At 36.7% G+C, this 14,238-nt stretch overlaps 1 protein-coding gene across 2 annotated transcripts in view; it reads left to right on the plus strand.

Moving 5' to 3' along the window:
• The window catches only part of nlrc5 (NLR family, CARD domain containing 5), a 34,225-nt gene that overhangs the window by 2,674 nt on the left and 17,313 nt on the right, over positions 1-14,238 (plus strand). The window contains exons 2-12 of one of the 2 annotated variants that reach the window (XM_024280880.2): positions 1,827-2,167; positions 4,825-4,881; positions 6,432-6,617; positions 6,791-6,945; positions 7,317-7,448; positions 7,572-7,887; positions 8,203-8,662; positions 8,780-8,945; positions 9,384-9,514; positions 11,160-11,391; positions 11,472-11,713. In XM_024280880.2, the coding sequence (XP_024136648.1) occupies positions 1,843-2,167; positions 4,825-4,881; positions 6,432-6,617; positions 6,791-6,945; positions 7,317-7,448; positions 7,572-7,887; positions 8,203-8,662; positions 8,780-8,945; positions 9,384-9,514; positions 11,160-11,391; positions 11,472-11,713 (2,402 nt within the window). In that variant the 5' untranslated portion in view covers positions 1,827-1,842. Of the gene's footprint in view, positions 1-860; positions 2,168-4,824; positions 4,882-6,431; positions 6,618-6,790; positions 6,946-7,316; positions 7,449-7,571; positions 7,888-8,202; positions 8,663-8,779; positions 8,946-9,383; positions 9,515-11,159; positions 11,392-11,471; positions 11,714-14,238 lie in introns of those variants that run through there. The other variant, XM_036212497.1, reaches the window with a different exon arrangement.

Genomic DNA, 14,238 nt, shown 5'->3' on the forward strand with positions numbered 1-14,238 from the left:
GGAGCTGTAAGTCAGCGGGAGAGAGTATAACCAAAGATTGGTGGCATATTAGCAAAGGCTAATTTCCATGCTAAAATATGTCTTGTAGGGACTATCAGAGACCACCAACCTTTTTGAAACTGAGAGCAACTTCATGTGTACTGAGTCATACGAAGGGCTAAATAACAAATTTGTTTAGTTTACCTTTAGTTATGCATTATTAATAATGAATAATGAAACTCCTCTATCTGAAGAGACTGTTTTCTCACTATAATTATAAACAATGACAACAAGCTAGGAAACATATATCAATATTCATCACTTTAATAATCTCAGTAATTATGACATTTTCAGATGATCACTTACATCACTACATTTTAAGGGAAAATGTCCAATTTTCGGGCTGCACGGTGGCGCAGTGGTTAGTGCTCTTGCCTCACAGCGAGAAGGCCCTGGTTTGACTCCCGGCTGGGACCTTTCTGTGTGGAGTTTGCATGTTCTCCCCGTGCATGCGTGGGTTTTCACCGGGGACTCCGGCTTCCTCCCACCGTCCAAAAACATGCTTCATAGGTTCATTGGTGACTCTAAAATTGCCCCTAGGTGTGAATGTGAGAGTGAATGGGTGTGGGATTGAGGCCCTGAGACAGACTGGCGACCTGTCCAGGGTGTACCCTGCCTTCGCCCATCAGTAGCCGGGATAGGCTCCGGCACCCCGCGACCCCGAAAGGGAAGAAGCGGTCAGGAAAATGAATGAATGAATGAATGAATGTCCAATTTTCTCTACGTTGTACCATGTTTATCAATTATGTAATGTTAAAGAAGAATCGCTTGCACATTTTTGAACAAATCTTGTTACATTTTGATCTAATGACCGAACCTGTGTAGCATTTTTGACAAAATTCATGATCTTTGAACTGGAGTAGCTCCAACGTCACCAAAACTTATCTGAAGTTCATGTATCATGAATATTTTTAATACATTTTAGTTTTTAAATCTATATAAATGCAAGTGTAATTTAAAAGAAAAATTGCAACAGAATAAAATGTAATTTTAGACACAGCTCACAAGTGAGTTGTGCTTTTTTTTTTTTTTTTTTTTTTAGAAGAGACCTGCAGGCAGCTTGTGTGGTCCTTGGGGTCAACTTGGTGCCCGTGGGCACCATGTTGGTGACCCTTGGCTTATTAAATCCAACTTTTTTGGCGATTTTAAGTGTATTGTTATGTTAATTCATCATGAAAAACACCTCCAATGTGGTATTTGCTCCATTCATGGATCTCTGAGCATTCCTCTCCACCCCGACTCTCTCTGCACCAGCCCCTCCAATTCCATAAAATGAGTGGGTCCTCACATTCTTACATTCTTAGGTATAAATGTTGATGAACACCCACTTTCAGGAAGAGCCTTCCCCCACTACCCAGGTTTCTCTGCGAAGCTAGCAATGACCTCCAAAACGCTTGCATTTTAGTTTCCTTTTCATTTTTTCGTGGGCGAAACACAGACGCTGCCGAGGCCAGCTCCAAGTTGATGTCATGAAATGGCACCCACAAGAAGTGAAAGGCAGTGCCTCAGAGATCTTACTCGTGAAAAAACTCATATTTAATAAAAAATGCAGTATTTAGTGTGCCAAATGTAAATAATATATACAGTATGTGGATATAGTATATTATGAAAGGCTCAGAATAGCATGGTATAGTTCCCTTAAAAATGAAACAGGCTTTTTGATTTTGGCTATAACTGCATAAGTAAAAAAAAAAACAAAAAAAAAAACACTGGGAACGATTTACTATAGATAGAAATGTATTTGGAGTGGGACTTTAAAGTATTTGTCCATGCTTTATGTGTTTCAGCTGATGGAGTCTGACCATGGATAATGACTCTCACCTTGAGGATAAAGATGTGAACTCTGTCTTGGCCCAGGAATCTTCAAAACTTTGTCACATCTTGAGCAACCAATCAGAATCCGTCATAAGGATGCTTTATCAAAGAATGATAGATGAAGATGAATGTCGAGACAAACAAGCTACCTCTACTGCCAGTGCATGGACTTCAGCAGACCATGTTAAAGCGTTGTTGGATTACTACAGGTCAGCCAATGCTACAAAGTGTCGCATCTTCCTGCAGAGTGTTTGCATGCTGTGTGAAGGCATACCCATGCATCTGGAGGCCAGGCTCATGTCAGTGGCATGCAGTGAGTATGAACGGATACAATCTTTCTCTAATATTTTCACTCTGTGTCAGTAGCTTCAGATGTATAGCCAAGCAGTTTTTATTAACCACTATGATTAGTAAAGACTTTATTTAATAAATTCTGTAATCAAATAATCCGTTATTTCTTGGGACAGCATATGTGAGGTTGCTGGTTTGATGTCAGGCACAGTCACAGTTCAGCATCAAGGTGTGGCTGAAATTCCTTCTTTGGTTTTGTGCTTGTCACTTAGCCTTTTAAAAAAAATGTATGTTGCCTATTTGCTACTTTAAACTAAATGTGAGGCTTTGGGATTTTTTTTAGAAATAAATCCGGTTTCTCTCTCAGAACCTGAAAAATTCTGGTAGCAGCTGCGTTTTTGCCTCTGATTGGTTATGGAGACTTTCCGTTTTATCCACCTGTTTTCAATCACTGAATACTTTTATAGTTATTCTGGTTATATTCATCACTGTGAACTGTATGCCAGAGTAGAGTGGCCTTCTCTGAACATGTGAAGGCACATGCACAGGATTACTCTGGTCTGCTTTGTTTGGTCCCCCCAAATCTCAATTCTCTTCTTCAAAGAACCGCCAGTCACTATGATTTGTGCTCTAGCGATGTTTTTCACCCTCATGTGTCCCGTGGTTGGACTGAATTTGGGAAACAAGCCTTCTGTTTTTCTGCTGCCTCTGTCAGGAGCCCTCTCCAAACTCAACCGAAATGGTCTGAACCTGCTTCATTTAGATTATTATGTTCTTTTCTGTGCAAAGAAAAATATTCCATACATCAATGCCCATGTTTTTAACTTACACTGATAACTAATTCACCTTATATGTACTGCACATTATTAATGTCATGCTGCTCATAACTTTTACACCCTCCAATTGACCGTTTACATATATTTGCCTTTTAAAATCATTGTCCCCTTGTTACTCCTCAGCTTTAAGTTTTATATTGTAAATATATTAAAGTCATAATTGTGTTTTATATTGTAACTTTATGAGACATGTTCTGCTAATCTCTTGACCAGGCCACCCTTGAAAAGGAGATCTTGATCTCGATAGGTTTCACCTTTTTAAATAAAAGTAAAAAATATATATAGAAGTAGAGCAGTCAACCTCTGAACAGAAGATAGAATTCGATTCCCACCGTATCCAGGTGTCCTTGGGCAAGACACCGAATGTCAGGAACTGGTGACAATGTAGGAGACCAGACTTGTAATAAAAAACTGAAACATGACAAAATCATGGGGGCAGCAGCAGAAAAAAAGTGGGTGACAAAGTGAACCAGATGAACTGAAAACCAGACACTAAATTAGACTGAGGGCAATGAACTAAAATGAAGACAGCTGTGAATCGTGATGAACCCGAAACAGGTGTGACTGACAGAGGGACTCTGAGAACATGACCATAAACAAACTAAACCACAGAATCCTCACACTGAACCCCACATTGCTTCTTGTGGTTATAGGTTGCTATAGGTGTAATAGGTGCTCTGGTGTTGGTGTTAGACAGCAGAGACACCTTCAATGTGTGAAAGCGTCTGGGTGAATGGCCTTGTGACTGTAAAGTGCTTTGGGCTTTCTAAGAAGGTAGTAAATCAATATACACCCTTTACCATTTTTTATTCTATCAATGATGTTTACTTTTTTTTTAGCTCTGATTAATAGAATCCTCAAATATATATACCTTAACTTTTCTACTGCTTATTGGTGGAAAACACCTGATTCGACAGTGAATGGAGCATAAATATCTGAAAATTATCAAGGACACTTACTTCTGGAAAAGGGGATTGGATACCTCTAATCAACAAAAAAAAAACACTTGACTCAGTGTTTTTTTTTTAATTATCCATCTAAATATTGTATTTTTTTAATACATTTTACACTCAAATAGACTATATTGTAATCAATCTCTTAATACCATTATCACAATATATAAGCAGGCCTTTTTTTCATAGTTATGCTGATACCAAAAATTAAAATTTAACAAATAATTTTACAGTAAAGGGATTTTCTCTGACTCCAATTTCTTAAAATTAGAGAGTTATCTTGGTTAAACCGTTGGTTTCTTTCTCAGTGGTGACTTGCAGCAAATGTTACAACAACAGGAAGTATTCGACTAGATTTGCATGTTGTAACTTCCTTTTTTGTTACATTACCACTGTTAAATTTAGGGTACCTATGAATTTATTTTCTTTAATTAAAGTACTTATTATGGTATTAATGATAACTTTTACTATGGAAGTTTTAAAAGCAAGTTTTTGTTTTGGGGTGTCTGGCATTTTTTGCAGCTGAGACATTTTTCACAGCGCTTTACTTAGAATCACTTCATTTTTTATGTTGTTCTTTTGGATGACATTGTGAAAAAAAGTGTCTTGGCATCCAGGTTCAGCCAAGTTTCCTCTCTGTATGGTTTTATCTTGTAGTGAATTGTGTGTGAGTACTCGTTTTTCATTTAGCACAGGGAGCTTTCTATGAAATCAATTTTTCAAAATCACAAACTATTTCAATTACGTTTTTCCTGATTAAGCCATTACAGTATGTGCAGAAATCTGTTATAGAAATACGTTACAAGTAGTCAAAAACACTGGATAAAACTGAATCCTGACCATGTTTAAATGCTGTGTAGCTAAATCTGATTTGTTTCTTTGCACTGAAGGTGGTTGTGATGGAGCACAATCTTCAGAGGACCAGCCCATCAAACGCCCACGGATTGGTAAAACACACTCGAAATATTTTAATCACTGTGACGTTAAATATATTCTACTGCCTTTTCTAAACTAGAAATACTGATTTTAACTGATATCTACTTTTGGAGAAAAAAAAAACAGTTACAGAAATTCAAAAAAATTGGTGTTACTCCTCTGTGAATGAAAAAAATAAAACACATTGATCACTTTAAACTCTTGAAATGGCACATTTTGCCAGTCATTGAAGGGGCTTTATCAGACAGAACCCCACAGTAGCATAATGTTTTTCAAGAAAGAAAGATCTAAGTCCAGATGCTATTTTCAACTCCAAGACAAAGTCACTCTAATTAATGAGAACCTCCATCTGCATCTTGAAATTACATAAGTAATAATAAATGAAATGTTAATTCAAAATCAACCAATAAATGACAAAAATTATTGAAAATTGCTAACTATTTTAGTGTGGAAAAAAATAATATACATTGATCTAAAATATTTTTGTCATACAATTGTTTGCAATCTTACAGTTTCTGTAACTATCGAGGGAGAACTCTGCATTTGTCAGCAGTTACTTCGGCCCCCTCCTCTTGAGTAGCTCTGATTGTCCCAGTTTAGATCAGAGCTGATGAAAGACCACTTCATGATTGGTCCAGAGTGTTTATTTCTTTCACTAGATGTGTTTTAGGTCATTGTAGTGTTGACTCATGACTAAGAGCAAGCTTTCTGACCTTAGGCCTCACAAATATCACACAGCACATTTTTAGGCTTCACAGTAAAGACAGACATGTTGTGTGTGTTGAAATTGGCCATAATGGAGGACACCTGTAATCCAATGACACAGTCATGTTTTTGCCTGTAGATTTGAAAATAGATGGTTTTCAGGTAGGTGTCCATCCTAATAGTATTTTGTTATCAGCTTGGTACTTTCAGGCAGAGTTGATAACATCTTGTTGCAGTCATGTCCTTCCTATTTCTTTGGCTTTCGTAATAAGAATATACAGTAGGGGGAAATAGGTGTATCATTAATGACCCACTCCAATGAAAATTGTGTTTTTGATGTGTTTAGTATGCACTTGTGTTATTTTCCTGATGATGGAGGACTTTATTAGGAAAATGAAGCTCAAATTTGCATTTTTTTTGCATCGGTAAGGTTAGGGCTGTGAGTTACAGAGAGAGTAAAGAGAGAGCTCTCAATTATGGGCGATGGGAAGGAGTGGCAGGGTTGCTTCACACCAACGGCCCACAGCTCAGAGGCGAATTTCTAAAGAACAACTGCCCCTCTGCAAAAACTATGTCCTAGAAGATGTCACAGATTTTGGCAAAAAAACAGCATATTCATAACAAATATTTCCCTGGAAATGCTTTTACAATTTCTCAAAAGATGACTAGAATGGGCCTTTTCAGGATTGCAACAAAAAAGGAATAAGTAAACTAAATTAATTTAGTTTTTTTTAAATTATATTTTAAGGAGGTTTTGATTTTCATTTTGCCGAATTTCTTTAAAATTTTTTTTTTTTTTATACCAGTTCAGTCAAACTGGGATTCTGTATCTTATAAATACTGTTTTTGACTGCAGATTACTGGGAGGAGTATGTTGTAGAAGGGAAGAATTTACTGATAAGTCGGTGGAGAAGACTGACAGATCGCCTGGTGAAGGCCGTGGAGCTGGACAAAGTGTGGGTCAACTTTAGAAATGTAAACAGGGGCAGGGACCGACCTGATCAGACTCCTGCTTCATCAGACAGAGGGTTCAACACTGCAGGTCAGAGGACATTTCCTTTTCCTTCTTTAGAACAACAGGAACCTTTAATAAGTTTTTGTTATTTAATTTAAATGAAGAACATAACATTTTTCTACAAACCAGCATTTGAGACATTTTTTAGTACTTTGAAAATCAAGTAATTTAAGTTCAGACAAATATTTTCCCCCAATTAGAGCCTGATGGAGATTATGGGTTTTCGGATTCCAAGGTGACTTTGGAAAACTTCTTACGAGGATGTAAAGGAAAAGTGACATTTCTTGTTGGCCAGGCTGGCTCAGGAAAAACTCTTCTAATGTCTTGTTTAGGACAACAGTGGGGAAATGGTCTGGTAAGTCCTGTTTTTTGGTTTTTGCTTTAAATAGAAATGCGTATTCTTTGAATTTTTGACAGCAGATGTAAACTTAAAATGACATTCCTTTTTGCATCATATTACTCTCAGAAGACAAGAAGTTACAGAAAGCAGTTGTGTTATGATCACCAATTTATTTAGTAAATCACATCTAGACTTTTCATGTTTAATTGTAATTTTAGGTGAACAACAGCTTTCACGCATCAGATTGCTGTCAAATATTTATTCAATTGTGAAATATTTTTTCTGTAAAATTAACCTTTTTTGGGTCTTAATAAATTATATAGAAGTTTTTAAATTGTTGATGCACTGATTTTGAAGTAATAGTCCTGTTTCACTTTCATATGCAGGGTCCTTTCCCAGCATCCTACTTGTTAGTTCTTTTGGAATTTCGTCAGCTGAACCAGCTGTCCCGCTCCCTGTCACTGTCTGAGCTGCTGTTTCAACATTACCTCCCTTCAAATCGTGGCAACGATGCAGAGGTTTGCAATACTCATGTAAAACATGTGCAAGGAAATAAAACAACAGGTTGCAGAAAATCAGCACATATAGGCACTAATTATATCAATTTTAATTTGTGTCCTATGTCCTCTGTCTCTGAGTAGAAAGCCATTGTGGACTACCTTCTTTCCAATCCGGAGCAGAGCTGTTGGGTGTTGGATGGCTACGATGAATTTCATTGGAAAATCAAAAAACACAGAATGCCATGTGGTGTGTTAAACTTAGAGGAACCTCTGCCAGTTGCTGACCTGATCTCAGGGTTGTTGAATCGGCAGCTTCTTCCAGGAAGCACGGTGCTGGTGACTTGCCGTGCACGGGACATTGTAGATTTTGACAGCGTGTCAGACAAGGTTGGGGAGCTGCTTGAGTGGGATCAAAATGAGATCAAGGAGTATGTGCACCGTTTCTTTGGAGTTGAAGGTAAACCTCAATGTTTATTTTTTTCATTTAGATTTTGGGATTTTTTCTAATTCAGGATTTTTTTTTTTCATTTTCAGTTCCTTACAACAGTTAATATGCATTTAATCCTACAGGTTACTGTAAATACAGATTTTTTTTTTTTTTTGCAAAACTGTCCTTTTTTAAATTTTCTTTCACTTTTTTTATTTATTTTTTTTTAAACCATAATTGAAGAGATAAATTGAAAATCACGTAAAAAGTAAGGACACTACTGCTTATCTATTGTAATGTTACTTCTCTGTTGTCTTTGTCTTGTTTTGTGCTTCCATCGGGCAGACAGAACCATTGGAGTTGAGGCAACCAAACTTCTTCTTTCCAATCGACATCTTCTTGCAATGTCATCTGTGCCCGCCCTCTGTAACATCTGCTGCATCTGTCTTAAGCATTTGCTGCTCAAGGACAGAGATGCTAACTCTAGGTCAACAGAAGATGAACAAAGGAGTAAAGCAACAAAAAACACAATTCCAACAAAAGAGATGGATATGCAGGTTTTTGAGAAAGAGAAAGATAGAAGAGAAAATGAAACTCAAAACACACAACACAGTGGAGAAAGAGAAGAAAGTCAAGACATGGAGACGAAGACTGCAAATGGCAGGGAAAACTTTTCTGCAACTTCAGCCCAAGTTCCCAACACTCTGACCCAGGTCTACCTTACTGCTGTTGCAGCTTTTCTCAGCCGCCACCCTGATCAGGGAGGCGGAGATAACAGGCCAAAGGCTGCTAGGTCTTCTTTGAGGTAAGACCAAGTTGACTTCAGTTGTGAAGCTTTGCCTTTATGTCTGAAGCTGCAAGAAAACATTTTTTCCTGTTGATATTTACATGCAAATCTTTTATTTTTCTTTCTTTTTTCTAGCAATACTGTCAACACACTATCCACCGTTGTTCAGTATCCATCTGAACTTTGTGAGCTGAGTCAAGTGGCTTGGAAAGGCTTAGAGGAAAGCAAGATCCTCTTTATGAAAGAAGATGTTCCAGAGAATATTTTAAAGTTATCAGTCAAGACTAGACTTTTTTCACAGGTCAGACAACGGGTTTTATATGTGAAACTGGAATTTCATATTGTGTCTTTTTTTTTAATAAAGTTGATCAATTATTTGTTTGGTGTTCAACAGCAAATAATTGTTTGTTAATGAAAGTAATAAAATATTGGCATTTGATCTTTTTGTAGAAATGAAAATAAATTAATGTAAAATAAAATGGAACTAAGCTGAAGAGATGTAATATGATTTTTGTATTCCACCAGTTCTACAAGCAGTCTGCCAAATGAAAGACTGACAGCTGCTGCTACTTTTAACTGTCATCTCAACCTTAACGTGTCTAAATCCATTGTCATAGATGTTTAAAAAGTAAACTTTATCCCAATTTTATTGTTTTTTTTTTTTTACCGGACATCAACAGGCTTGGCTTCATATTACGCATCATTAAAAAATTATTTTGCACCTTTTTTGTCTTGTCAGGTTGAGCTCAGATGTCACGATGGAGATCTAGTTAACGCTTACAGTTTCATTCATTTGACTGTGCAGGAGTTCTTGGCTGCTCTTAGAATCATGACAAGTCATGAAGTTAGTGATGCACAGCTGAAAAAGAGGTAAGAAAGAAAAGACAAATAGATCTTTCAGTGAGGAATACTTGTTCTGATAAGAATTATTAGATTATCTTTTGTGTGCAAATACATTTCCAGACCTGTTTAGATCTTTTAGTCAGTTATTTTTTACTCTTAATGCTAAAATGCAAATAAAAGAAAGTGCCACACACTTATTAAGCTTTAGTCTTAATTAATAATACCAACTTTATTGTTTTTGTAAAATTGCCTTTTCTTTTGTTATTTTTATTAGCAATTGCTGCACAAGATTTTGACATTTCTGTTAATTAGTTTTATGTTCTTCATTAAAGGCAGATAAATGCTTACCATACAGTATGTGGAGCAAATGTTTCACAAGTGATAAATACCGGTGCCTTTCCTAATACTGCCTTCGCTGAATGAGACCCGATATGTTCACACCTCTTCTGCCCTTTTGCACTGTACAGCCTGTCCTGGTTCCCAAAATACCAAACATATAGCTTCTGTCTCTTTAGGCAAATAACACGCTGGCACAGCATGGGAACAGATACCAAAATAGAGTTGTGCCACTAACAGCTGGAAAAAACATCTCGCTGATACTGCACAATATCCACATTTAAGTTTTAGATTCATCCTCATAATGGTTTTCAATAAAATATCCCTCCAGTTGTCATCACCATTAGTAGTTCTTGCAAAACATTACAAAATAATTCAATTATACAAAGTTATGCCCGGTTCCCGGAGTAAAGCTGTGGGAGCAACATGAGCTGTGTGAGCTGACACAAAAATATTTTGACCTCAGCCCTAAAAGGAGATTCAAAAGATACTGAGGTAGGCACAAGGCAGAGCATCTGGTTACATAAGAGCATCAAGTGCGACATGTCACTGTACATGATATACCGTGGCAGAAGGTGACCACTGTAACTCACCGAGATATTCTTGCATCAAGACATTCCATGTAACACTAACCTAGCCTTCTTTTTACCATATGGAGCTTGATCAGATTTTTTTCTAAATTAAGTTACATCTTGGGATAGATTATAAATAATCATTTGACTTTTTGTCATTTGAGAAATGCAATTATTGGACCTCTAAGCATTTATGATTCCTTTTTTTCATGCCTTTGTGGCACAGTTATGATTATGGATGTGTTGCAAACAAATAATTTAAATAGAGGTCTTTGAGCTCACAGTTTATGGGAACCTTTAGGATACTTTAGCAGCCATTATCATGACTTTGATTCCTTCATCTTCATGCAAATCTTATTTTAGACCTCTATCGAATCCTGTCTGTGTGAAGTTTGACTCTATACTCGACATGTTTGTGGTACAATTTCAGGGTTTTAAATACACCTCAAGGAACAGTAGAGTTGTTTTTAAGTTTTATTAGGGCAATATATGCAGCAGAAACATCACAAATGTGCCCTTAAGTCACCCTTTCATTCTTTTTTAAATTTGCGTATAATTTGAAGTGATTTTATGCTAAAAAAATTATGTTTATTTGCTCATTTGATTAAAAATTATAGCAAACAACAAATTTTTATTCTTATATGATAGTAGCAAACAAAAACAATTGTCAGATACATTGGTATAAAGAAAACAAAAAAATATCTGTTATTTTTTAGGAATTGAATTTAAGTTTTGACTTTTGCTCTCCCTCATTCTACCATCAGATTCAGTCTGAAAACTCGCTGGACAACAAAGTCTAACCAGAAGACACCATTTACTGATTCCCTGTACCTGTATGTATGTGGTCTTGCTTCCCCAAACTGCACTGAAGTCCTGGTTCGAGTAGCCAGAGCTTCAGGAATGAAAGGAGTTCAAAGCTGGGTCCAGAAACGACAAGCCCTTGTTCTGAATTTACTGAAACCCCTTTGCCACAGCAACACACTAACTGGACCAAAGGTACAATAGAAAAAGCTTACACCTATTTTTTAACTAGTAGTTTTTCTTGTCCTTTTTTTTAATTCTGTGTTTTTTTGCAGTTGTTGCAGCTTTGCCGCTGCATCCAGGAGAGCCAGAACCACGAACTGGCTCAGGAGGCTGTGAGTTCAAGGCCCACTTTAGAACTGCGCAATTTCCGGCTGTTACCTAATGATATAGATGCCTTGGCTTTCGTAGTTAACTCAGCTGCTGATGATGCTGTTGGTTTGGATTTTGGAGCATGCTCAATGGAGCCAGAGTGTTTAGATGCTCTGTCAAGGTGCCAGTGCATTCATTACCTCAGGTGGGTGGACAGTGCACCTTTACTGATCGAAATGAAAACATGCAATCAGCACAATTTTGCTTATTATGATTTAGAGTAAATTGAATTGGGAGAATTAGTGCTCTTGCCTCAAAGGGAGACAGCCCTAGTTCAAATCCATTCTGTGTGTTTGCATGTTCTCCCCATGCATGCGTGGGTATTCTTCAGACCTTCTGGCTTCCTCTCACAGTCCAGAATCATGTCGCATAGGTTATTTGGTATCTAAATTACCCTTAGGTGTGCATGTGAGAGTGTGTGTGTGTGTGTGTATGTGTGTGTGGCCCTGCAATGGACTGGCAACCTGTTCAGGCTGGACCTCGCCTTCGCCCAACAGTAGCAGGGTTAGCTATAGCAGCCCTGTGAGCCCATAAGGGATTTAGTGGGTTCTGAAGATGAATGAATGGAAAACGTTTATCTAAGATTTAAATAATGTAAGATCTCTACTTTTTGCTGGCTTAAAGGAGTTTTTTTTATTTTAAATGTATCTTTTAAAACTCATGTCTTTCCTCTGAGTTTATATTATTTTGTAACGAACAGAGCATGGCACTATGCAGTTAACACTAGCAGGTGAAGGGTGTTAATCTTAGTTTTTTTTTAACCCTTTAAATTAGTTAATGCTAGAGTAAGGGTTAATGCTGGTCTGGAACCGTTGCCTATTTTTCCTTTGTCATTAACTGACAGTAACTGGGTGACTTTTCAGACAGCTGGCCAGACTGATCAGCTGTCTAACTCTGGGAGTCAGCACAAGAAGAATGCACCCCACACAGGATATACATGTGCATGTCGCATTTCAACTTCCCTTTAACTGGGAGGACATGTGTATTAATCATTTTTCTGTCTCTTAAAAGACACACATCTTACTTTACTTTTCTCTTTTGAATAAATTAAATTTTATCTTGACCCATATCAGGCAGGATAAATATAGCGGTAAAGTAATTAAACTTGAGGGCATTTACAAGACTGACCAGGACATGAACTGACGTGCCAAGACAGTAAACAGCCTGTAAAACAAACTGAAGCTCCTGCCAATTCAGTCGACACTTATTAAGGAGAAAATGCATGCCTACGCATGGCAGCAGTACAATATATCAACTCTTGGCTTTTTGTAAAGATGCATGTCAGGACATTTGACCTGGAAGGCGTGTTTTAAAATCTGTTATTTTCTACTTCACACTTGAGGGTTTCCAGGACAAACCCCGAATGTTGTGAAAAACAGAGTCGGTGCAAAGGCCAGAGGGCAAAGGCCAGGTTCAGACATAACTCTACACTGCTTTAGTCAATGTTGTGGTGAGAGCATGAGATGTGCATGGATGACCAGACATAAATCAGTCTAAACCAGTAGTTTAGGAGAAAGAGGAGAAGTGCAGTATATGTTTGACATGAGCCAACTAGAAACTAATATAAATAGATGCAAAACATTTTGGCAAAGCTGTTTACCCTCTGTATAATTTTTCTTTTTTTTTGCAAATGCAGAGGTTAATGTGCGTTTATCTTGAAGCAATTTGGATTTCAGAAAGTAAAAGTGCTTGAAACTCATAGGAAACATCAGCCTATAAATATCGGACAGTTTGAAGATATTCTTTATTGTTCACCCTTAATGTTGAAGCAGTTGGCTTGTCAAAAATCCTCTTACAAAGTTGATGAAAGACATTATAAGTTAACAAACACATTGTTTATAAATGTCAAATAATATAAAAAAGCATTAGATTGGATTCTTAGTTGTCTTCTGAACATATTTTATTGAAACTGACGTGTTAATTCTCCTCGACAGAAAATACTTTATTATGATAAAAAAAGATCAAGTCAAAACATTTAAGACTCGCATAATTTTCAAACAGAAATTTTATGCATCTTTAAAAAAATCTTTATATAATTTTGCTCTACACATATAAAGTTGGTCCATTGAGCAACACTCAAGTCACCAGTGTTGTTTTTTGATTCAGGGCCATGAAAACATGTTTCGGCATGCAGTAAATCATAGATATGAACTGGGGGAAAAAAAACAAATTCCTTAGAAACAATATGAAAAAAATGCATCCGTATTTTACAAAAAAGAAAGCAAACCTCTATCTGTGCCAGCAAGTAAGGAAAAAAGAAATCAGTAAAATGGGAGAAAAGAAGTATAGCTGATTTTAACTGTTCCTAATACTTACTAAGGAAAATATATATTTAAGCTGCTAACTATTTTAATAAAAGACATGTTTGTCTCTTTTATATGAAACTGTTTGAAGTAAAATAGTTATGCAGGTAAAAAGAAATGTCCAAGTAAATGTAATAAGAAGATTTCTGGAGACAGTTAAATACACAGATATAGAGACATTCATATTTTTAGTTTACAGAGAATCCAGTGTTGGTTTAGAAAAACTAACCATGAGTGTATAAATTGTTAATGTTGCTATTTAGAACTCATGTTAATCTGTAAATGTGATCAATCTTGACTAGATCCAGTTGATCCAGGTTAACTAGATTACTGTGATTGTAACTGCAGTTAGTAAAGTGAAGTTTTA

Source organism: Oryzias melastigma, linkage group LG6 (assembly GCF_002922805.2).
Source record: "Oryzias melastigma strain HK-1 linkage group LG6, ASM292280v2, whole genome shotgun sequence".
NCBI classification, from domain to species: domain Eukaryota; kingdom Metazoa; phylum Chordata; class Actinopteri; order Beloniformes; family Adrianichthyidae; genus Oryzias; species Oryzias melastigma.